Source organism: Hyaena hyaena, unplaced genomic scaffold (assembly GCF_003009895.1).
Source record: "Hyaena hyaena isolate Hyena2069 unplaced genomic scaffold, ASM300989v1 scaffold_808, whole genome shotgun sequence".
NCBI lineage: Eukaryota > Metazoa > Chordata > Mammalia > Carnivora > Hyaenidae > Hyaena > Hyaena hyaena.
In genome coordinates, this window is record NW_024081437.1 from 492,850 (window position 1) to 517,210 (window position 24,361).

The window sequence follows — 24,361 nt, forward strand, 5'->3', positions numbered from 1 at the left end:
CGCCTTCAGCTGCGGGCGCGCAGGGGAGCCAGGGCATCGCAGGCCCCCACGGAAGAAAGCCCCTCCTCGCTATACAAGCAGGGGATGGGGGGCGTGGGAGGTGGGTGCCCAGGAGGGTGGGAAGGGTGAGGGCAGGGGGCATGTGAGTGTGAGTGGGTGGGAACGGGCATGGGGTGTGGGTGGAGCGTGCATGAGGGTGGCCTTTGTGGGAGGGGTCAGGGAAAGTGAGAGTGGGTGGCGCGTGTGGGTGGGCGCTAGGTCTTGGTGAGAGCGGGGCAGGGTTTGACCCCATGTTGAACCCCCTTCTCCTTCCGGAGGGTTTCCTCTTCCCCTCCGTCCCCTGCCACGTCCCTGCTTAAGCAGTGTCAGCCTCTAGAATTCTATCTCCTCTGTCCTCTCCCTCACACATCCTTCTTTCCTCCCCGGTAGCTGGGTAGCCCCCTCCTGTCACCTACACCTCCGCAACGACAGATGCCAGGTACATCTATCCTTGGCCAAAGAGCCACCCCCACCGGCAAGCAGACACCTGCTTGCTGCTGAGGCACCATGAAAGGCCCAAGGAACCCCCTGGGATGAGGCAGAGCATCGCTAAGTGCGTGGCACACCCGGGAGACCCAACATGTGGACATGGCCGGACGGGACAGGCCTGCAACTGGGCTCCCCTCAGGCAGCCTCGGAGGCAGGCTGCAGGGTGCAGCGGGGGCCACAGGCCACAGGCACACAGCGTGGAGGGCGAGCCAGGCCCCAAGGGGCCCCGCCTGAGCTTCCAAGTCGGCTGTCTGCTCTGCTTGCACGTCGTCTCTCCCACCAGGCCAGGGAGCCTTCTATCCAGAGGGAATCCAGAATCAGGACCACACTGGGGGCGCCATTTCCAGTCCAGGGAGAGCACTTACTGGCCGTGCTCATTGTCAGAAACTCACTATGAGAAGATGTCTTCAGCAAGTACAACCTCCCGCCTTCGGAACAATCCGCTTTGCCTTGCCTGAAGCCCACCTCAGGGTTCCACGTCGCCTGTCGCCCCTCGCCCCCGGTGCCCAGGACTCTCGTCGGGTCTGCCAGCCTTGCCGCGTGCCGGGCACCACTAGTCCTTGCCTGGGCTGGAGCTGCCTCCTGGCTGCCAGTTCTGCCCGGGCCACGGTGCGCTCGCAAAGCCAGCAGACCATCAAGTGCTGCCCCTCCCAAGAGGGACTTGGTGCTCCCTGCCTGGGGACTCGGCACACACGGAGCCGGTGCCCGCTGCTGAGACGGGCCCAAGCGGGTTGACCAGAGACCCACAGCTGCAACCCAAGGCTGAGGTGGAAGTCACTCCACTTCCATAGCGGGGAGAGGGGACCCAAGCCTTAGAGGCGCCCCTTTGCTCTAATGTGGCCCAAGCAGCCGTCACACTTCCCGGCATGTGGCCCGGTTCTCGCTTACACGCTGGGAGAGCACTCGCTGCCCTGGGTTCCCAGGCAAGCGCCGACCCCACAGGTCCCAAGGGCAATGCCACTTGCAGACCCCACGGCCCTAAAGCGTCCCTCACCCTGACCCTGTCGCCCACTCACACACTCTTAGTCTGAATCTCACCCACTGTTAAAAAGGGAAACTTTCTGGAGGACTTTGTTAATAATTATGAAGAATCTTGAAAATGTTCACCATTCCTCCTTTGACCCAATAAACCAGCTCTAAGTAGTAGATCCTAAATAATAAGAACAGATAGTACGTGAATTACAAGGCTGCTGAGAGCAGTAGAGTTCTTGTGTTGCTGTAAAACATACCTAACATAAAATCTACCATTTTTTCCATTTTAAAGTGTGCACTTCAGAGGCGCCCGAGGGGCTGAGCCGGTTAAGCATCCAACTCTTGATTTGGGCTCAGGTCATGATCTCAGGTTCCAGAGATCAAGCCCTGCATCGGGCTGTGTGCTGACAGCGTGGAGCCTGCTTGGGATCCTCTCTCTCCCTGTCTGTCTGCTCCTCTCCGGCGCGCTCTATCTCTCTCTGTCTCTAAAAAAAAATAATAAACTAAACAAAAATTTAGGTGTACACTCCAGTGGCACCTAGCACCTTTCTCTGCAACCACCGCCTGTCTTGTTCTAGCATTTTCATCGCCCCCTGGGAGGTGACCCCGTACCCCTTCTCTCCACATTCACCCCAGCCCCTACTGCTCTTTTCTGTCCACACATAAACGCAACTGTACACTATGGGGTCCAATGTGTCTGACCTTGTTCGTTAGCATGGTTTCCGGGTTCATGCGACGCTAAGGTGAGCGTCGGCACTGCATCCTGTTTACAGCTGAGTAACATTCCCCACTGGTCCCTCAAATGCAGGGACCACATTTTGCTCACTCATTCATCCATCAATAGACACTGGGTCGTCTGCACCAGGGGCCACTGCAAATAGTGCTGCAGTGCACACTCGTGTGCAAGTTTTCATCTGAGTCCCTGTTTTCAAATCTTCGGGGTGTATGCCTAGGAGTGCAACGGCCGGGCCCTAAGGTCACTCTGTACTGAACTTCTTGAGCTCCAGCATGAGTTTTAGTGCCAAAACCTTTATGACAATCTTAAGGATGAAGCATCTACCTCACTGAAACATACAGCTGCCCTCCCACAGCCTGTTTCTCAAAAGAAGATGTAAAATGAAGTGAACTCTGAGAACTACCATAAAAATATCTGTTTATGGACAAAGGCTGAGAAAGAATATATAAAAACACTGCAAGGGAAACCTGAGATTTCCCCCCAAACTTTATATACTGGTTTTTGGGGAGGAAATGCTTAGAAACTTCAAAAAAAAAAAAAAGACCGTGGCTGGAAAATTCTCATGATAAAATATTAAGCAAAAAGACCTGCTTAGACCAGTGTGACCCCAATTCTGAGGAGCATGGATCTTGGGGAATAGGGGGCAACCCAGCTCGGACAGAGGCAGGGAGGGAGGGGTGGCTGGCTGGGCCATCTCGCTGCCCCAAATGTGCTAGCTCAGAGAGGGCGCAGAGCTCACAAAGCTTTTTAAAACTAGTTTTCATGGATGGTTAAGTTATGCATCTTCATCGGTATGTGTGTATGCATTCAACATTACACGATACTTTCTTTAAAGACTCTCAGGAAATTCACAAAAATGGAAAAATGTTAGCAGTGGGTTATACCTGGGACATATTTACAGGTGATTTTTTCTTTACTCTTTTGTTCTTTATTGCATTTTTCCGACGACATCCCTTTTACAATCAGAGAGAAAACATACAAAGACAATCTAGCCTGTGACACGTTCTGAGCTTTCCTCAGTTTCCTCAAGGCTCCAGACTATGTGGCAGGCGACTGGTTGTGCTCCTGGCTCCGAGCTAGGACTGCAGCCTCCGTGGGTGCCGATTAAAGGACAGTGGTGGTAATGAAGTCACATCACACTCCACATCCACACCCAATCTGCCAAGGCTTAGGACACACTACTTTCTCCCTCTACTGCCTTCATTTCCCTCCCAGGTGTCCCACAAAAGGAAGAGGCGACTTCCAGGAGCCTGGAGTCCCAGAGGGAGTAGAGGAGGCCCAGGGGGACCCTTGGGCTGCGGCCTCCATGTGAGAGGGATGGATCACAGCCACCCACCCCCTAGACGAAGTGGCCAAGAAGGCCCCACCCCCACCCCAGGGGCCACTGGGAAATCGGCTCTGGAAGACGGAAGGGCCTGACCACGGGGCTGGCCAGTTAGCCTTAATGGGCCTCAGGCCCGGGAACGGGGACAGGACTGAGCAGACACCCGCTTCCCCATTCTCCCAGTGCAGCCCCCTCTGCCTGCCGCCTACTGGCTCCTCTAAGGTGGGATTTACGGAAGGAAGGCGTTCTGTGGGTGATCAAGGTGTGAGGCCTGGGGTCTCAGCAGAAGACGACAGGAGGGTCCTGGGGTTGGGGGAGAGCACTGACTCTGTACAAACCAGCCAAAGAGGCAGGGAGGCAGACACCTCAGGTCTGCCTTCAGAAGGAGCCCGTGCCCACCCCACCCGCAATGCCCACCCCAGCCCCTCGATGCAAGCCAGGTGGCAGGGGCGGGGCCCCTCCCCACCAGGAGCAGACAGGCGTGGGGTAGCCAGTCAGGTAGTGGAGTGACAGACAAGACGCAGCTAGGCAGGGGTCTACCTCATCCCAGGCTCTAAAGGAGGACCGGCATAACCAGTAAAGAAATCAAATCAGTAACCAAAATCCCCCAAAAAAGGAGTTCAGGGCCGGATGGCTTTCCAGGGAAACACCTATTCTTTTGAAGCTGTTCCAAAAAATAGAAATGAAAGGAAAACTTCCAAACTCATCCTATGAAGCCAGCATTATCTTGATTCCAAAGCCAGACAAAAGTCTTCCCTGAAAAGGAGAACTACAGACCAATTTCCCTGATGGACATGGACGCAAAAACACTCAAGAAGATACTAGCCAATCGGATCCAACAATACATTACAAGAATTATTCACCACAACCAAGTGGGATTTATACCTGGGATGCAGGGCTGGTTCATTAACTGCAAACCAATCAAGTGATACATCACATTAATAAAAGAAAGAATAAGAACTACATGATCCTCTCAATAGATGCAGAGAAAGCGCTGTACAGAACACAGCATCCTTTCTTGATAAAAACCCTCAAGAATGTAGGGATAGAAGGATACCTCGAGATCATAAAAGCCATATATGAAAGACCCAATGCTAATGTCATCCTCAATGAGGAAACACTGAGAGCTTCCCCCAAGGTCAGGAACATACGAATGTCCACTCTCACCACTGTTATTCAACATAGTGTTGGAAGTCCTAGCCTCGGCAATCAGACAACACAAAGAAATACAAGGCATCCAAATTGGGTAGGAGGAAGTCAAACTTCCGCTCTTTGCGCAAGACATGATATTCTATGTGGAACCCAAAAGATTCAACCAAAAAACTGCTAGAACTGATCCACAAATTCAGCAACGTCACTGGATATAAAATCAATGCACAGAAATAAGCTGCATTTCTATATACCAATAATGAAGCAACAGAAAAAGAAATCAAGGAATCAATCTCAATTTATAATTGCACCAAAAACCATAAAATACCTAGGAATAAACCTAACCAAAGAGGTGAAATATCTATACACTGAAAACTATAGAAAGCTCATGAAAGAAATTGAAGACACACACACTAAAAAAATGGAAAAATATTCCATGCTCATGGATTGGAAAAACAAATATGGTTACAATGTTGATATTAACCAGAACAATCTACATATGCAATGCAATCCCTATCAAAATAATACCAGCATTCTTCACAGAGCTAAACAAACTATCCTAAAATTTTTATGGAACCAGAAAAGACCCTGAATAACCAAAGCAATCCTGAAAAAGAAAACCAAAGCCGGAGGCATCACAATTCTGGACTTAAGATCTATTACAAAGCTGTAATCATCATGAGAGTATGGTACTGGCACAAAAACAGACACACAGATCAATGGAACAGAACCCAGAAATGGACCCACAAACGTATAGCTAACTAATCTTTGACAAAGCAGGAGAGAATATCTAATGGAAAGACAGTCTCTTCAGTAACTTGGTGCTGGGAAACCTGGACAGCGACATGCAGAACAATGAACCTGGACCACGTTCTTACACCAGACACAAAAATAAACTCAAAAATGGATGAAAGACCTAAATGTAAGACAGGAAGTCATCAAAATCCTAGAGGAGAGGGGCGCCTGGGTGGCTTAGTCGGTTAAGCGTCCGACTTTCGCTTAGGTCATGATCTCACGGTTCGTGGGTTCGAGCCCTGTGTCGGGCTCTGTGCTGACTGCCAGCTCGGAGCCTGGAGCCTCTTTCAGAGTCTGTGTCTCCCTCTCTCTCTGACCCTCCCCTGCTCACGCTGTCTCTCTCTCTCTCTCTCTCCTAGAAATAAATAAAAATTAAAAAAAAATAATCCTAGAGGAGAAAGCAGACAAAAACCTCTCTGACCTTGGCTACAGCAACTTCAACACATCTCCAGAGGCAAAAGAAACAAAAGCAAAAATGAACTATTGGGACCTCATCAAAATAAAAACATTTTGCACAGTGAAGAAAACAATCAGCAAAACTAAAAGGCAACTCACGGAACGGGAGAAGATATCTGCAAATGACATATCAGATCAAGAGTTAGTATCCAAAATCTCTAAAGAACTTATCAAACAACACCCCAAGAAACAAATAATCCAGTGAAGAAATGGGCAAAAGACCTGAATAGACACTTTTCCAAAGAAGACATCCAGTTGGCCAACAGACACATGAAAAAATGTTCACTGTCACTCATCATCAGGGAAATACAAACCAAAAGCACTGTGAGATATCACCTCACACCTGTCACAATGGCCAACATTAACAACTCAGGCAACGACAGATGTTGGTGAGGAGGCCGAGAAAGAGGAACCCTGTTGCACAGCTGGTGGGAATGCAAACTGGCGCAGCCACCCTGGAAAACAGTATGGAGGTTCCTCAAAAAGTTAAAAACTGAACTACCCTACGACCCAGCAATTGCACTACTAGGTATTTACCCAAGGGACACAGGTGTGTTGTTTCGAAGGGGCACATGCACCCCAATGTTTACAACAGCACTATCAACAATAGCCCAAGTATGGAAAGAGCCCAAATGTCCACCAATGGATGAATGTGGTATACACATAGAAGCATTTATTACTCGGCAATCAGAAAGAATGAAATCTTGACATTTGCAACTACGTGGATGGAACTGGAATGTATTACGCTAAGTGAAATCAGTCAGCCAGAGAAAGACAAGTATCATATGACTTCTGTCATACGTAGAATTGAAGATACAAAACAGATGAACGTAAGAGAAGCAAAAATAATATAAAAACAGGGAGGGGTAATCTGAGGGGTGCTAGAGGGATCGTGGGTGGGTGGAGGGGTAAATGGGCAAGGGGTATTAAGGAGGACACTGTTGGGATGAGCACTGGGTGTTATACACTGGGGATGAATCACTGGCTTCTACTCCCGAAATCATTATTGCACTATATGCTAACTTGGTTTTAAGTTAAAAATTAAGTAAATAAAAATTTTTTAAAAAATAAAGGAGGGTAGGGAGGGAGTTTCGGTGGGGGTGGGAAGAACTTTCTAGCAATCAGGGGTGTTGGGAGTGAGCAAGGAAGGGGAGGTGGGGTGTCAGAGACTGTCTGAGTGTGGATCTGGGCGACTGGGCCACAGCCCGTTGCTTTCTCCTATTCCCGGGCGGGGTCAGGAGGGGGCTGAAGACGAGGGATTCCCGGCGCGAACCTGCGCTGTCTCCATGTGGCTTCTCCAGGGAGCAGAGGGACAGTGGAAAAGGAGCCCAGGAAACAGGGAGGGCTCCCCTCTGCCCCAGGGCACCATTCCAGAAGCTGACTGCTTCAGGCTGTTGGAAGACGGTGGGAGGGGAAGGGACAAAGCCGCATCTCAGGAGCTCGGCGGCAGAGAGCCCGGGGCATTAGGTCAGCACAGGCGTTATTTGAGTGCACAAGTGACCCTCTGTGTCCCCAGTCAGCTGGGAACCACTGGAAGGAAGCGGGCACGTGTTCCCGAAAGCAGCAGGCCCACGGCCTTCCCCAGACTAACACTCATCAGAGCACTAGAAGGAGCGGAAGAGCCAGGAACAAGACACGAATAAGATCCCTTCGCGCAGGGGAGCCCAGTGCCGGGGGCGGAGCCCAGTGCCGGGGGCGGAGCCCAGTGCCGGGGGCGGAGCCCAGTGCCGGGGGCGGAGCCCAGGCCAGAACCATTTGCAACTGAACTCAGAGCACTGAGCTTCGTGGGAGAAAATGCTGAAGTGGGGGCGCGGCTTCCCGGGGCAATCTTGCACAGGACCGGAAGGACGACAAGAAGCCAGCCAGGAGAGGGACTTTGGAGGACACTGCAGGCAGCGCTAAGCCCTTGGTGCTCCCGGAGAATCGTGGACTCCACGAGGAGCGCGGAGCAGGAGACCAAGTGGCTGCAGGGGAAAGACCAGCAGGCAACCACAGTGGCCCAGACCAGAGAGGCGGTGGCAGTGGCGATGGGGACTGTCAGGACCCGCTGCCGGGCGCAGGACAAATGACAGGGAAGGAGGGAGGACACCTAAGAAGCACATCACCCATCATTAGGAAAGCGCACATCTAGAGCACACACACATCTAGAGCACACAGCCTCACTCACCCCACTAGGGGTGGCTGGAATTAAAAACTGGAAAGGAGGGGCGCCTGGCTGGCTGAGTCGGAAGAGCGTGTGACTCTTGATCTCAGGGTCGTCAGTTCGAGCACCACGTTCGATGTGGAGATTACTTTAAAAAAATTAAAAAATAAAACCTAAAAAACAATGGAAAATCAGTGTTGATAAGGATGTGGAGAAATGAAACTCTCACCCACTGCTTGTGGGAATGTAAAATGGGGCAGTGCGTGTGTTAAAGTCTAGAGTTACCATATGACCCAGCAAATCCCACAAAAAATGGAAAATAGGCATCCACACAAAAACCCGTACACAAATGTTCAGAGCAGCACTATTCATAATCGCCAAAATTTGGAAGCCAACGAAATGTCCACCAACAGATGGATAAACAGTGCGGTAACACCCACACAGTGGCTTATTCAACCGCATAAAGGGATGAAGCCCTGATACCTGCTACAACACGGATGAAAACAGTGTAGCCAGGGGAAAGAAGGCAGAGGCACAAACGGGCACATACTGTATGATTCCAGCACAGGCAAGTTCATAGGGACACAAAGCAGATGAGTGGTTGCAGGAGGCTCGGGCAGGGGAGAATGGCCGAGTGCCCGCTTCATGGCTATGAAGTTCCCTTTTCGGATGGTGAACACGTTCTGGAAATAAACAGTGGTGATGGCTGCACAACACTGAATGCACCACATGGCACTAACGGTGAATTTTGTGTCATATTTTTTCCACAATAAAAATATAAGACTGCCGCCTAGACCCACAGAGACCGCAGAAGTGAGGACCTCTGGGGAGAATGCAGGGTTGGCGTAAACACAGGAAATGGACATGTTTTATTAACGGAATTTTTTTTCCCTCAGATCTGAAGTTCCTGAAACATGCAGACGTCCCCATTGCCCCATTCCACCTACATGGGTCCCACACCCAAGCCACCAAACCGGTTGTCATGTGACCACTGTTACTGAATTCAACTAGGGAATGTTCTTAATTTAAAATCATGAGGTGGGGAGCCTGGCTGGCTCAGTCGGTAGAGAATGCGACTCTTGATCTCAGGGTTGCGGGTTCAAGCCCTAGACATTACTTAAGAACAACAAAGAATTTAAAAAATAAAATAAAATCATCAGATGGAGGAGAGCAGGAGGGAAGAGGCCGGTGGAGGACCATAAGCAGGTGGAGAGAGAGACCCGGATTCGGGGGTGAGCCAGGGAGAAGTTAAGGAGGGGATGTGAGCAGGACAGAGCATGAAGGCGGAAGGACTGGCCCTTGGCAGGTGCATTTGCTCAGAGCAAAGGGGGGCACCCAGCTGGCTGGGCGGGGTGTGACACTTGGCCAGTGTAGACTCGGCCTTGGGGAACGTTTGCAAAGAGCGCGGTCAGAGTTGGGGGGGGGGGGAGGCTGTGGGAGAGGCTGCCTTTGCATTTTACCAGGAGAGACACCTGAGCGGTTCGGAGGGGAAACTTCCTGAAAACAGGGCAGGGCGGGGGTGGTGGGAGGACTGCAGGGACCAAGACCTCGAGCAAGGGTGGTGGCCACTGGGAGTAGGCGACGGGGACACGCGGGAAGAGGAGGACCAGCAGCGGCCGGTGACGGAGGCCTAGGGGCAACGAGGGGCCACCAAGGCGGGCGGGGGCTGCGGGGGCTGCGCGGGCATCCGCAGGGCAGGGGCGGCGGGCGCCAGGGAGGGCTCGGCCCCGCGCCGTCCCCGGCCGCGCGGTGGCGGCGCCCCCGGCGGCGGAGGGCGGGGCCCAGGCGCGCTCGCCCCGCCCCCCGGGCCCGGAGCCGCAGACAAAGAGGGCGGCGGCCGGGCGGGCAGGATGGGACGCTCGCCTCCCGCGCGGGCCGCGGGCGCGACTCCCCCGGCACCCGGCACCCGGAGCGCCCAGCCGCGGCCAGAGCGAGTCTCCAGGCCCTGACCTAGGGAGCCTGGCGTAGCGGTGCGGGGGGTGGGGGGGCGCTCGCGGTGGGAGGCCCTCGCCATACTCCCCCCAGTGCTGTGATCCGACGTCTCTGGGCAAGGCGAGGAGAAGGGGAGGGAGGAGGGGGCTGAGAAAGGAGCCCTGGCCTGGGTGTCCAGCGGGGCCTGCGACCCCAGGGAGGCCTGCGAAAGGTACTGCGGGGAGGAGGGGGTTAACTACATAAATGTCCACCGCGGCTGAAGGCTTGTGGGTGAGGACTCGGCCAACCCCACCTGTTAAAAAACAGGCCGAAAGAAAACAGAAACCAGAAGTTGCCCCCTGCCCTGGGGCCCTGAGTCCTGATCAATGGCTCTAGGCTGGGCCGACCTAGTGCCCAAGGGATACCCTGGGTATGCCTGTGTCTCTGGCTTCCCCGGGCCCAGACGCGTGTTGTCGGGACCTCCACACCGAGCTCCACGCACAGCATAGAGGTCGGAGAAGCCAGAGAAGGCAAGCCTGAGCCAAGGGCAGGTTCTCTGCATTTCTGTCTTTTCAATGGCTCAGCACCAGACCTCGTTCCTATTTTCCCAACTCTGGAGCTTCAAATTTGTCAATCCGCAGGCACGATGCCGCACCTGGCAGCGGGTACCTGCATTCCCTTCAGGCAGCTGGCCCCCAGAGTGCGCGCTGGGACACAAGCTCTCTCCTTGCTACACCCACATTTTGCAAGGGAGATGCCAACACCAATGCCCCCGCTCCGGGAGAAACCACAGCACCCTTACTTAATACGCTCATGGATTTAGCACTGATCCAGTCATCAGCTGCTCCCACATCTCTCCAATTGTGCCACTAATACCCTTAGAGACTGTTTTTCTTTCTGGACCCAGGACCCAATCAAGGACCACACACATTACATTTGGTTGTTGTGTGTCTAGTATTTTTTAATCCAGAATAATTTATCCAGTGTGTGTGTGTGTGTGTGTGTGTGTGTGTGTTTAATTTCATGACATCGATCTCTTGGAAAAATCCAGGCCAGCTACCTTGCACAATGCCCCAGAGACTGGATCTACCCGCATTATGTTCAGCTTAACTGCTTTGACAAAGTGCTGGGTCCTACCCCCTCCCCACCAACAGCATCAGGAGGTACTAGATCAGGCTGTCCTACTGTTGGGGAGGCTTGATTTAGTTTAATCACATGGTTGGGGCACCTGGGTGGCTCAATCACTTGACCGTCCAACTTCAGGTCAGGCCATGATCTCGCGATTCGTGGGTTCGAGCCCCGCGTTGGGTTCTCTGCTAACAGGTCAGAGCCTGGAGCCTGTTTCAGATTCTGTGTCTCCCTCTCTCTCTGACCCTCCCCTGTTCATGCTCGCGCGCTCTCTCTCTCTCTCTCTCTCTCTCTCTCTCCCTCTCCCTCTCTCAGAAATAAATAAAACATTTTTAAAAATTTAGTTTAATCACACGGTCAAGGTCGTGTCTGCCAGGTCTCTCCTTTTCTAATTTACAAGAAACCTGGGGTAATACCTTGAGACCCTATGACTTATCTTATTCCCTGACAACCTTTATATAATGGTTCTACCATCCAAGGATGGTCCTTGCCTAAATGAAGCGCATCTCAGTGGCTAAAAAATGCCTTCATTGTAAGAATTCTAACAGGAACACAGCATTACACTCCATCATGATGTCACTGGCCTGGCAACCGGCACGCCCCCGCTTGTGGCTGCCTGGGCAAACCCTGTAACTGTGCCCGCCCCTTCTTGCCCAGGGGCAGGAGAAAGAAGAGGAAGCATGAGTGGGGGCTTCCTCTCAAAAGCCTTTTTAGTAGTTTGGTAGTGCTATGTGCGTGTGGGCACCCGTGTCAGCTGTCTGCGCATTGATAAGGGTGGATGGGAGAGGACTGGGAGCTGCACTCGGCACAGGAAAATAGATAATGTCCCTTGGGACCTCAATTGGGCAATGACCGCTGTAAATTGGGTTGGTATGTCTAAGGCGGTGCCCTGCCTGTTATTTGTAACAGTCACTTTGTAGGTGATGTTGATGTGATTCAGGGCCTCACTGATTGATCCCATCTGTTCCTCAGGTCCTTGCTACTTGCTGCGGTTGGTCCGAGTACCAGCAGCATTGACATGACCTGAGTGCTTGTGAGAAATGCAGAATCTCAGGCCCCAGACCTGCTCGATCAGAGCCTGCATTTCAACAAGGGCCTTGGGGCGGAGTTGCAGTGGCCCAGGACACCCTCTCGAGGAACCAGGAAGGAGGTGCGCATGCACACCTGAATGGGGTTCAGACACCAGGCAAGTGATTCAAAGGGTCTCTCCTTCCCTCTCAACCCCCCTTCCCTCCCCAAAGCTGCTGAGTGGATGGATGGTGCCCACCTAGGGTCTGGTGAAATCTGACCATGGGCCCTGACCCCTGCCTTTCTAGCTGAGAGCAGGCCTCTCAGCCACTTCTGAAGTCCTGCCTGGAAAGAGTGGCCAGGAAGGAAGGATACCCCACACAGCCTGTGTGAAAAACCGAAGCAATCCCTGAGGTCACCATCAAGATCAACCTTTGGGTGTAAGCTCACAACAAATGAAAACATCCACCCACCCACCTCTGGGCCCACCTGACTGGCCCAAGGGCATGATCCAAGTCTAGCAGTAATCCAAATGATGTTCTTTATGAGGTGCTCTTCATTTCCACTGCTCATAGCAAGAGCAAGAGGCAGATTGCACTACAAACAGGGGACATGCCTGTCACAGCCCAAAACCAGCCCGAGCCCAGCTTCTCAGCTTCCTCCTTGGCTCCTAACTCGTCTCATGCCTTACACGTCTTCCCAACTCACGGCTCCTCTTCCTGTGTGCATTCTCCCCTTTCTTTCACATTAGAGAAACCCTCAGAATAACACTGAACATTCTTCTGTCACTGGACATTAACACTGTCACGTCCATGAGTGAGGCTGTCTCCATCCAGCTGCTTTAACCACCAACAGAATGGCCGGATGGCAGCAACCCCCGCCCAGAGCCAAATGAGATCCCAGGGGAACCGGTGCAACTCAGCAAAGGTTGGGGGTTTCCCCACAGCAATGACCTTGGGAGGCAGGCACTCTTTATTCCCACATGGCGCAGTCTTCCCTGGTGGGGACCCTAAAGCAGAAGGAAAGAAAGACCCGCCCAACCCCACTAGGTGTCCATGCTCCTTCGGTGAGTGTGTGGTTTGTAAAGCTTCACTGAGGCGTCACAGCCATATGATGAAATGCACATATTCAGAGCACATGGTTTAAAGTTCTGTAAATAGACACTCGTGAACCCATCGTCACAATCAAGATAGTGACCATTTCCGTCACGCTGAAGTGTCTCACGTCCCTTCGTCCTCCCTCCCTTCTGCACATCGCTGCAAATGCTGATCTGCTTTCTGTAAATGTAGTTTGCATTTTCTAGAATTTTCCATCAACATCTCAGTCAGTCCTTGGAACTGAGGGAAGGAAGGAAAGCAGCAAAGGCATTTAAACATTTTGAGACGCGGTGCCCTGGTGGCTCTTGGTTAAGCATCGACTTTGGCTCAGGTCACAACCTCACAGTCCGTGAATATGAGCCCTGAAGGGGACTGTCTGCTGTCGGCGCAGAGCCGGCTTCAGATCCTTCACCCCCTCTATCTACCACTCCCCACCCCCCTCTCAAAAATAAATAAGCATTGGGGCACCTGGGTGGCTCAGTCGGCTAAGCGTTCGACTCTGGCTCAGGTCATGCTCTCACGGTTCATGGGTTTGGGACCCACATCGGGCTCTATGCTGACAGCACGGAGCCTGCTTGGGATTGATTCTCTCTCTCTTTCTGTCTCTCTGCCCCTTCCCCACTCGTACTGTCTCTGTCCCTCTAAAAATAAACTTAAAAAAAAATATATATATATATATAAACCTTTAGAAAATATATATAGGAGCATCTGAGTGGCTCAGTCAGTTAAGCCTGCAGCCTGCTTCGGATTCTGTGTCTCCCTCTCTCTCTGCCCCTCCCCTGCTCTTGCTCTGTCTGCCTGTCTGTCTCTCTCTCAAAAATAAATAAAAATTAGGGGCGCCTGGGTGGCGTAGTCGGTTAAGCGTCCGACTTTCGCTTGGGTCATGATCTCGCGGTTCGTGAGCCCCGCGTCGGGCTCTGTGCTGACTGCCAGCTCAGAGCCTGGAGCCTGTTTCAGTCTGTGACTCCCCCTCTCTCTCTGACCCTCCCCTGCTCACGCTGTCTCTCTCTCTCTCTCCTAGAAATAAATAAAAAATATTAAAAAATAAATAAATAAATAAATAAAAATTAAATACATACATATATACATAAATACTAATTTTTAAGACAGTGGTAACACAAGGTGACGCTGTGCTGATGATGGCTACTGGAGTTCAATGCCCCGTTCACACACTCCACAATTATTCCCAGAGGGCCCACTTCAGGACACGCAGTGTGCAAGGACAGAGCCCAGTGCTGCTGGGAGGAGGGAGGAATTATGTCGTGGACAGCAGGGAGCACGTCAGGGTGAGGAGAGCTGCCATGGAGGATGGAGGAAGACAGAGAGGGGACAAGTGTGAGCCCATGGCCCTCTACACTGCCCTCCCAGCCCTGTGGGCCCTTCTCTCCCCCAACTGTCGCCTCTTTGTTCATGGCCAGTGTCCCCCCTTATAAAAGGCCCCGGGGAAAGGGAGGGAGGGGTGTGTGGACCCTCAGCACACAGAATGGCGGCCAGCTCCGCACGTAAGCGCTGGAGGAGAAAAGACCTGGGCGCTGCCGCAGGGGAGGCGGGCGTTTGGCCTCTCCGAATCGAATCGGGACAGAGGGCAGGAGGTGGTGGTGAGGCACTCAGCCTGGAGGCTGATGGAAGAGCGCAGGTGTGGCCATGACCTGGGGCCCTGCAGGAAATGGCTGGAGTAGGCCCAAGACCACTTTCCTTTGTCACACAGGGTCCCCTGTGCACCTGCCAGCAAGCCCATGATGCTGTCAGGGGGCAGGGGAACCAACATATGCAAGACTGGGGTGACGGGGAACGACAAAGAGAGGCTCGATTAGATCCCTGACATGGGGGTCCGGGTGCCAGAGGGCAGCACACAGGCCCCCAGCAGGAAGGGCTCTCAGTAGACACTGCGTGTGCACCTTGGTGCTGATGCCACGCCCTCCCCACCTTCCACCCTCTGGGACCTGGATCCTTCCTCTTCCTAACTCAACAGGCAAGACCACAGGATCTGTCTACATTTTCAAGCTTGTCAGTGTCGGATCCCCGCCCCCACCCAGCACCCATCCCTGCCCTCACCCCAGGCCCTGTGCTCAGTTAAGTGGAAGACAAGACAGATATGATTGAAATGGATGAAGTAGGCCTCCGACTGGCCGCATTTAGTGTGTGTGTGGCTGGTGCTCGTGGCTGGTGCTCATGGCTGGTGCTCGTGGCAGCAGAATAAGGGGTCCGAGCAGTAAGCACCTCAATAGCCACCTTGGAAGCATTTGACAAAATCTAACAACGCTTCATGATAAAAACACTCAAACTAGGAAGAAAAGGGATCCTCCTTGACTTGATAAAGAGCATCTGTGAAAAATGTACAGCTAATTTTATAGTCACTAGTGAAAGACTGGAAGCTTCCCCTGTTAGATCAGGAGCAAGGCAAGACTGTCTGCTCTCACCACTTCTATTCAATACTGTACTCGAGATTCTAGCCAGAGCGAACAGGCGAGAAAGAAATAAAAGGCATCCGGATTAGAAAGGCAGAGGTAAAACTGTCTCTACTTGTCCACGACATAATCCTGCGTATAGAAAATCCTGAAGAATCCACTAAAAAACAATTAGAGCTAATAAATGAGTTCAGCAAGGTCGCAGCATACAGGATCAATATCTAAAAATCAACTGCATTTCTATACAGTGCCAATGAGAAAAATGAAAAGGAAATTCAGAAAACAATTCCAGGGGTGCCTGGCTGGCTCAGTCAGAAGAGTGTGCAACTCTTGATCTCGAGATTGTGAGTTCAAGCCCCACGTTGGGTGGAGACTACCAAAAAATAAAAACAAACTTTAAAAAAAAAGAAAGAAAAGGACAACAGTTCTACTTATAAAAGCATCATAAAGAAGAAAATACTCAGGAGCAAATGTAACAAAAGTGCAAGACATTGTTTAAAGAAACTGAAGCACCAGGGCACCTGGGTGGTTCAGTCTGTTAAGCGGGTTGAGCAAGTGGCTCTTGATTTCAGCTCAGGTCGTGATCTTGGCTCAGGTTGTGATCTTGAAATTCGTGAGATTGGGCCCTGCATGGGAACACGTCGGGCTCTGTGCTGACAGCCAGAGCCTGCTAGGAATTCTTTCTCTCTGCCCCTCCCCTGCTCACGTTTTTTTCTTGCTCACGTTTTCCCTGCTCACATCTCTCAAAATAAACATTAAAAAAAAAAAAAAAAGAAATTGAAGACATCCCATGTTCATGGGTCATACTCCATCCATACTTTATCTATAAATTCAATTCGGCTGGCTTCTTTTCAGAAACTGGCAAGCTGATCCTAACATTCATATACGACCGTAAGGGATCTAGAATAATCAGAACAGTCTTGAAGAGTACAAAAATGGAGGACTCCCACTCGCTGACTTTAGTGAAGGCAGTGTGGCACTGGCACGAGGGGATCATTTCTCCAGAAAAGATCTATAAATGGCCAAGAGCACATGAAAAGGTTCTCCACATCACTTAGACATCAGGAAATGCAAATCAAACCCACAACGATACCACCTCACAGGCAGCAGTCCCTCAAGCAACTGAACAGAATTACCGATCTAGCAATTCCATTTCAGGGTATGTTATCTGAAAGAATTAAAAGCAGGGACCCAGGGCGGCCGGCTGGCTCAGTCAGTAGGAGCATGCAACTCTTGATCTTGGGGTTTTGAGTTTGAGCTCTACGTTGGGTATAGAGATTAGTTAAAATCTTTAGAAAAATCTCAAAAAATGTTTTTTAAAGAGTAGACCCCAGGGAGGCCGCCCACAGAGTCCATCCTAATGACTGCCACTCCAGCCGGCAGCTCTGCTAGCTACAAGGCAGTGGCCCAGGACCTTTGTGTTCTTTTCTTTAAATGTGTGTGTTTGTTTGTTTGAGAGAGAAAGAGAGAGAGAGAGAGAGAGAGAGAGGGCCCACAAATGGGGAAGGGGCAGAGAGCGAGGGAGACAGAGAATCCCAAGCATGCTCTGAGCTGTTAGAACAGAGCCCGACGTGGGTCTTGAACTCACAAACCATGAGATCATGACCTGAGCTGAAGTCAGACCAAAAATTAAATATCTAAAAAAATAAAATAGGGGCGCCTGGGTGGCTTAGTCGGTTAAGCGTCCAACTTTCGCTTGGGTCATGATCTCGCGGTTCGTGGGTTCGAGCCCCGCGTCGGGCTCTGTGCTGACTGCCAGCTCGGAGCCTGGAGCCTGTTTCAGTCTGTGACTCCCTCTCTCTCTGACCCTCCCCTGCTCATGCTATCTCTCTCTCTCTCTCTCTCCTAGAAATAAATAAAACATTTTAAAAAAATAGTAAAATAAAATAAAATAAAATAATGGGCACCACGGTAACTCTGTCAGTTATGCATCCAACTCTGGATTTCGGCTCAGGTCGTGATCTCATGGTTTTTGAGTTCAAGCCCGGCATCGGGCTCTGTGCTGACAGTGCAGCACCTGCTTGTGATTCTCTCTCTCCCTCTCCCTCTGCCCCTCCCCCCTACTCTCTCAAGATACATAAAGTAAAAGCAGGCACTCAAACAGATATTTGTACACCCATGTTCACAGCAGCCTTACAGTAGTCAGAAGGTGAAAGTGGCCCCGATGTACATCAATGGATAAGTGGATAAACACTATGTGTTATAGCCACACTGCAATACTATTCAGCAGTAAAGAGATTTGGGGAGCACCTGGCCGGCTCGGTCGGAAGAATGTGTGACTCTTGATCTTAGGTCATAGGTTCAAGCCCCACGTTGGGTGTAGATATTACTAAAAGTAATAATAATGAACTTAAAAAACAAAATTTATTCGCGCTACGATATAAATGAACCTTGAAAGCATGGTAGGGGCACTCTTGGTCTCGGGGTTGTGAGGTTGAGCTCCATATTAGGGGTAGGGAGTACGTAAAATATTTTTTAGGGGCGCCTGGGTGGCTCAGTTAAGCGTCCAACTTCAGCTCAGGTCATGATCTCGCGGTTCGTGGGTTCAAGCCCCACATCGGGCTCTGTGCTGACTGCTCAGAGCCTGGAGCCTGTTTCAGATTCTGGGTCTCCTTTTCTCTCTGCCCCTCTCTGGCTTGCTGTCTCTCGAAATAAAATAAAGACATAAAAATTTTTTTTTAATTTTTTGAAAAAGAAAACATGATAAATCAAAGAAGCCACACATAAAAAATCATATATTGTATGGTTCATATGGTTCACTAAGATGAAATATCTACAACAGGCACATCCATAAAGACAAAGATGATTCGCGGTTGCCAGGGTTGGGAGGTGTCGGGTTAAATGGATACATGATTGCTAAAGAAGAAGGGGTTTCTGGGGCACCTGGGTGGCTCAGGCAGGTGAGCATCTGACTCTTCATTTCGGCTCAGGTCCGGATCTCACGGGATGGAGTCCCGTGTTAGGCTCCACGCTGTTAGCCCTTAGGATTCTCTGTCTCTCCCTCTCTCCCACTTCCTGTCTCTCCCTCAAAATAAACTTTAAAAAAAAAAGAAGATGGGGTTTCTTTTTAAGGCGATGACAATGTTCTGGAATGAGATGGTGGGGGCAGTTGCACAGCTCTCTGAATATAGTAAAAACCACTGATTGCACACTTTACCAGGGTGTGTGAATTATACCTCAATAAAGCTGTCGTTTGTTCTGTGCATAAGCCATCAGGAGAAAAGGACCTGGAACTCAAGGCTCGGATGGAGACTTGGGGTTCTTGGCGGGGGGGGGGGGGCGGGCGGCTGAAGCATCTAAGAAGAGGCTCCAGGGAGCCCTGGCACAAGCAAGTCCCACGGAAAGTGGCGTAGGTGTGCATGTGCACTTCCTGGGCTGCACCGTGTCCCCAGTGGGGTCCCTTACTCTCATAAGGTGCAGAGGCCGCAGGCAGACACAGCCTGGACAGGGAGAAGTACCGCTGCTGATACTAGAGTACCTGTGTCTACAGCAAGGAGCCAGGCCAGTGGGCCGCCTGGTTCCACTCTGAGAAAAAGATCAGACTGGGCCAGGGACCGCTCTCCTGCTGTGCCCGGGGCCCCAGCCCCCAGAAACGGGGTCTTCTGGGACAAGAACGGTTTTCCCTGTTTTCCAGATCCTTTTCATTCAGTTTTCTCTTGTCTCCCCTTTCATTTTTTTAATTAAAAAAATTTTTTAATGTTTACTTTTGAGACAGTGTGTGTGAGAGGGCAAGGGGCAGGGAGAGGGGGAGACACAAAATCTGAAGCAGGCTCCAGGCTCTGAGCTGTCCCCACAGAGCCCAAGGCAAGGCCTGAACTCATGAACTGCGAGATCATGACCTAAGCCGATGACTGAGCCACCTAGGTGTCCGGATTTTTTTTTTATTTTTTAGGTTTATTTATTTATTCTGAGAGAGAGAGAGAGAGAGAGAGAGAGAGAGCAGAGAAGGAGCAGAGAGAGAGAGAGGGAAAATCCCAAGCAGGCTCTGCATCGTCAGCTCAGAGCCTGCCTGACGTGGGGCTGGAACCCAGGAATGGTGAGATCACGACCTGAGCCCAAACCAAAAGATTCATCGACTGAGCCACCCAGGCGCCCCAAAACTGCACCCAGGCTCTGATTCGGCCCAGATTTCTTCAAGAGCTTTAAAAGGGAGCAGTATCCCCAGAGACTGGTCTGGGTCTGTGGTGGCTGCAGTTCAGACCGGGAAATTGCAGAGGGCAGCTGGCATGAGGGGCTCTCCTCCTGGGGGTCTGCGTGCCCGGGGTTTGGCCTCTCTCTCTCTCAAGGAAAGCTTGGCTCTTAACTTTGCTGCAGAGGTTCACCCCAAGCCCTCCCTCGGACTCGGAGCCTCCCCGAAGGCAGTCCCGGCCTCAACTGTGGCACCCTCCCCCCAATTGCCAGGGGGAGCCCAAAGGGTCACCTCAGTGTCTCTCAACCAGGGCTCATTTGAAGCCTGTAGCGCAGCGCAGCGCCCTCGGCTTTCCGCACATCCCCATGAGGTCGGCCTTAAATGAAATACTCCATCAATCCCTCTCTGAGGAAGTGAGGCGCCCACAGCCTTGGGATCGCTTGCCTTCTGGTGGAACGATTCCAAGAAAGGAAGCAGCGAGGATGGGATCCCACGGCGTCATCAACCAACCCGTGCGGCCCAACCTTTCGCCGGCAGCCCCGGTGCCCACCACTGGGATTCCACGGGGCTGCCTTTCAGTCGGGGCCCGAGTTATTAGCGACGCCGATTTCACGAGCGGGCAATGACAATGGCCAGGCACGACTTCCAAACAGCCGGACCACGACGAGGGGGAGCAGCCCGGGGGCGGGTGGCGAGAAAGGAAGAAAGAAGGCGAAGGGCGGCGAGCGGGAAAAGCGGGGGGCGGCGCGCGCGCCCCAGGAGACGGGGCCTCAGACACTAGACGAGTGGCGCGGCCAGGACAGAGCAAGAGTCCCCGTCCTGCCCCCACCCCCCACCCCCCGCTCGCAGTGGCCAGAACTAAGCTCACAGCACCAAAGCCGGGCTCCCGCGGCACCCCCAACCCCCCCCACCGTCCCCCACAGGTGCTTATAGGAGCTCCCCGTGTTCATCTAAAGAGACCCCACTCCCTCAGCCAACACCGCGCGGACTAGCCCTCGCCGCCCAGTCCTGACCAATAAGCCCGGAGCTGAAGTGCGTACCTGTCTGCGCCTGGTCTGCCCCTGGGTCTCCACTCCCTCCGACCTTGAACTCCCTCCACTTAGCCCCTGGGGCGTCTCAGGCCACTCCATCCGGGACATTTCCCTAGACACCTTTCTGAGCGCACACAGAAAGTACACACGCGCGGGGCCGCAGGAGCCTCCGCGCACACACAGACGGGGCACAGGCACGCACTCACGAAGTCACGCCACGCACAGGCAAGGAAGCCCCGCTCCGGGCCACCCGGCTGCGCTCGGGTTCCGAGCCCGCGGCCGGGCGTATCCCCTCCCTCCTCGCCGAGTACCTCCCAGTCCACGCCCCCCGCGACTCAGAACCCGAGGCCCCGCAGGGCAAAGAGCAAGCTGGGCACCGCTGCCCACGGACAGTCCGCCCCTCGCTGAGGCCGCGGCACCCCGGGCCGGGGAGCCCATCACCTGGGCAGGGCGGGAGCGGAGAGTGAGTGCCGGGATAAGCACCCAGACCGCCCACGCGCCCCAGCTCCCCTGGCCCGCGGGGACCTGAATTCGGCCGTCCCCCGCGCCGCGGGTGCCCACCTCCCTCCCCCGCCCTGGGTCCAGCGGGGCCCGCGTGTGCTGGGAACGGAGCCCGTTGCTATGCAACCTCCATCCCGCGCCGGCGCCGGCGGCACAGCGCCTCCGGGCTCCCGGGCCCGGGATGCAAGCGCGCCGGACCCGGGCCGAGCCCCACTTCCCGAGCCGGGCCGATCTGGATCCAGGACTCACGTCCCCTCTGGGCGCCCAAGGGATGCGCCCTGCACCCCATTCCCACGCAGCTCCCCCCATCTGGGACCGGTTCCCACAGAGCGCCAACACCCAGCAGCCCCAGAGATCGAGGGCGGGAATGGCTCCCTACCTCTTCCTCTCCGAGCCCTCCAGCCCTCCCAGGTCTGCGGCCGGCTTCTTCCCCAGGTGGCGCCCACGACCCCCCGCCCCAGCGGCCCCGCCGCCCTACCTGAAGCATCACTTTGTACTGCTCCTCCGGCTTCTGAACCACGCACATATTACATCCCATGGTGCTGGCCGGCGAGGGGAGGAGGGCGGGAACGGGAAAACGCCTTTCACTGGCCGGAGTGCGGGACCTCGGGTCCCGGGCCGGGGCCGGGGGCCATATCCTAGCGCAGGGGGCGGGCCGCCTAGCGGGGGAGGGGTGGACGGCCCCGAGGGAGGGGCAGCTCCACGCCCCTCGGGTTAACTCCGCTGGCTGAGGCCAGGCGCGGGCATGCTCCCTCGCACCCGGCCAGGAGAAAAAGGGCAGCGGGGGATGGGCGGGCGCGCCGGGCGTTGCTGGGCGACGGCCCCCCAGGAGGCGCGGGGGCGCGCCGGGCCGCCAGGGGCCGTCAGGGGCCGTGGGCTGCGCGCCTCCCCGCCCGCGGGGCCCGCCGCTGCCGCTGCCGCTGCCGCTGCCGCTGCCGCCTCCGGCTCCCACCCATGGCCACAGGCCCCGGGAGCCCCGGCCCTCGCGCTCGGCGCCGCGGCCCGGCCCGCCGACTGGGGGGCGGCGGCGCGGCGGCGGTCCCCGCCCGCGGCCAGGCCCGCGCCCACGCTCCCGCCTCGCCCGGCCGCGCTCACGGCGCTCCCGGCGCCCGCTCTCTGGCCCGCAGTCGGCCCCGCAGTCTCCAGCTCCCGCCCGGGACGACGGGCACGCGCGCGCGCCCGCGGCGGCCGCGGAGGTTGGGGGGGTGGGGCGCGGGGACGGGGCGCACGCGCGCGGGGGAGGGGAGCTGGGCGGGGTGGAAGCGCGAGCGGCGGGGGCCTCGGGAGCCGGCGCGGAAAGCCGGGGGCGGGGCCGTGACTTGGGTGGTGGGGGGTCCTGGCTCCCCGCTATCGCCGGCGTCGGGTCCCAGGGCTCTCTGCACTGGACGTGCGGCCGACGCGGCGCGGACCCGGGGGACGGGGTCCTGTTCGGAAGAGCGCCTCCGGGATCCCCCAGAGATCTCGGGGCCTCGAGAGGGGGGCACGATTGCAGCCCAGTTCCCGAGGCCTCCACGCTGCAGCCAGAATGCCTCTACCCCTCCTCCGACTTCCCTTTAATGATCGCTTCTCGCCTTCAACTCAGGCGTTCCCTAGCTGTCGCTTAAATGGACACCTTTGTTAAAATAAGATAAAAAGACAGAAATAAAAAGAAGTGGGGGGAGAGCCCACCACACGGCTCGGGATGCCCAGGGACTCTGGCGCGCGCGCACGGAACTGGCCCACCTGAGTCCGCTGCCTACCTGTGTCTCAGCCCCAGCCCGCGCTCAGGCACACCGCTTTGACGTTCCCTGCATCTCTCTCTCTTCTCTCCCACGACCTGCCCTCTCTCCAGGACAAGCCTGGGGAGAGAAGGCCTTTGCCTGGAAAGCAGCGTCGGATTGAGGGCCGGGTTCCCATGGGGTGCCTGGGAGAGTTGATGAGCCCCACCACCCCCCCACCCCCGCCCCCGCCCCTGGCTGTAGAAGATCACTTGATTAAATTGCTGCATGCTTCATTTCCAGGCTTTGGCAAGTGACGGAATCATTAACCACACTGGGCTGTTTAATTAGACGGCAGCGGCTGGGGAAGGCCCCCTCTTCCTCCCTGACTCCTGGGCAAGAGGATAGGAATCAAGAACCCTGGGTCTGCTCCAGAGTTTTGCATCTTGTCTTCCCGCCGCCTTCTTCCCCTTGTGTCTCCTGTATCCGTGTCCAACCTTCTCTCTTATAAAGACACTGGTCACTGGATTTAGGACTCACCCTACTCCAGTATGACCTCCTCTTACCTTGATTACATCTACAGCGGCTCTAATTCCAAATAAGGTCACATTCACAAGTAGGCAGGGATTGAGACTTGAGCTTTTTGGAGGACATAATTCTACCTACCACACATAGCAAAGTCCACATTCAAGGACGGCATAGACAGCTTTTTTTTAATGTTTTTTTTTTTTTTGAAAGAGTGCGTCCACGTGGGGGCACGAGCAGGGGAAGGGGAAGGGCAGAGAGAGGGAAACAGAGCCCAAGCAGCCTCAAACTAAGACCTGAGCCAAAGTCCAATGCTTAAACGACAGAGTCACCCAGGCACCCACATAAACTGGGTCACTGGGAATGATGGGGAGGGCAGCAATCCTATTCCCACTCCTTGGTTCATAGCACCTTGTATTGACTACTTATGCATTGCATTTGTCACATTATGGAGTAAGGTTCCCCAGCACCACAGGGTGTTTGCTCTGAGCCAGCATCTTTGCTGCGCCTTCAATAGGCTCTGGGTGTTTCTGGGAGATGTGGTGAAAGGCAGGGCAGTGGCTCCCATGCACAAGTGCTTATTGCCACACCTCCCTTGTTGGAAAAAGACTCCTTTGCTGGGAAGTATTGTTGTGTGGCATACTATGTCAATAGGTCACGTGTGCATAAGCCCTCAGACGGATTGCTAGCAGAGATGCTGTTCATAGGGAAGGCAAATCCAAATCCAGCGTTGGACTAATTACCGCTCCCCTCCCCCAGGGGTGAGAGGAATTCGATGTAACCTTTCTGCTACCAAATGGCTGGCTGGTCCCCTTACGAAATG

General features: G+C 53.9%; 1 protein-coding gene across 3 annotated transcripts in view; it reads right to left on the reverse strand.

The window, feature by feature from the left end:
* The window catches only part of PDZD4 (PDZ domain containing 4), a 32,304-nt gene extending 10,182 nt beyond the window's left edge, over positions 1-22,122 (reverse strand). For 2 of the 3 annotated variants that reach the window (XM_039219219.1, XM_039219218.1), the window contains exon 1: positions 21,795-22,122. In XM_039219219.1, coding sequence (XP_039075150.1) covers positions 21,795-21,854 — 60 coding nt within the window. In that variant the 5' untranslated portion in view covers positions 21,855-22,122. The remainder of the gene's footprint in view (positions 1-21,794) is intronic. The other variant, XM_039219220.1, reaches the window with a different exon arrangement.
* Positions 22,123-24,361: the final 2,239 nt, after the last annotated feature.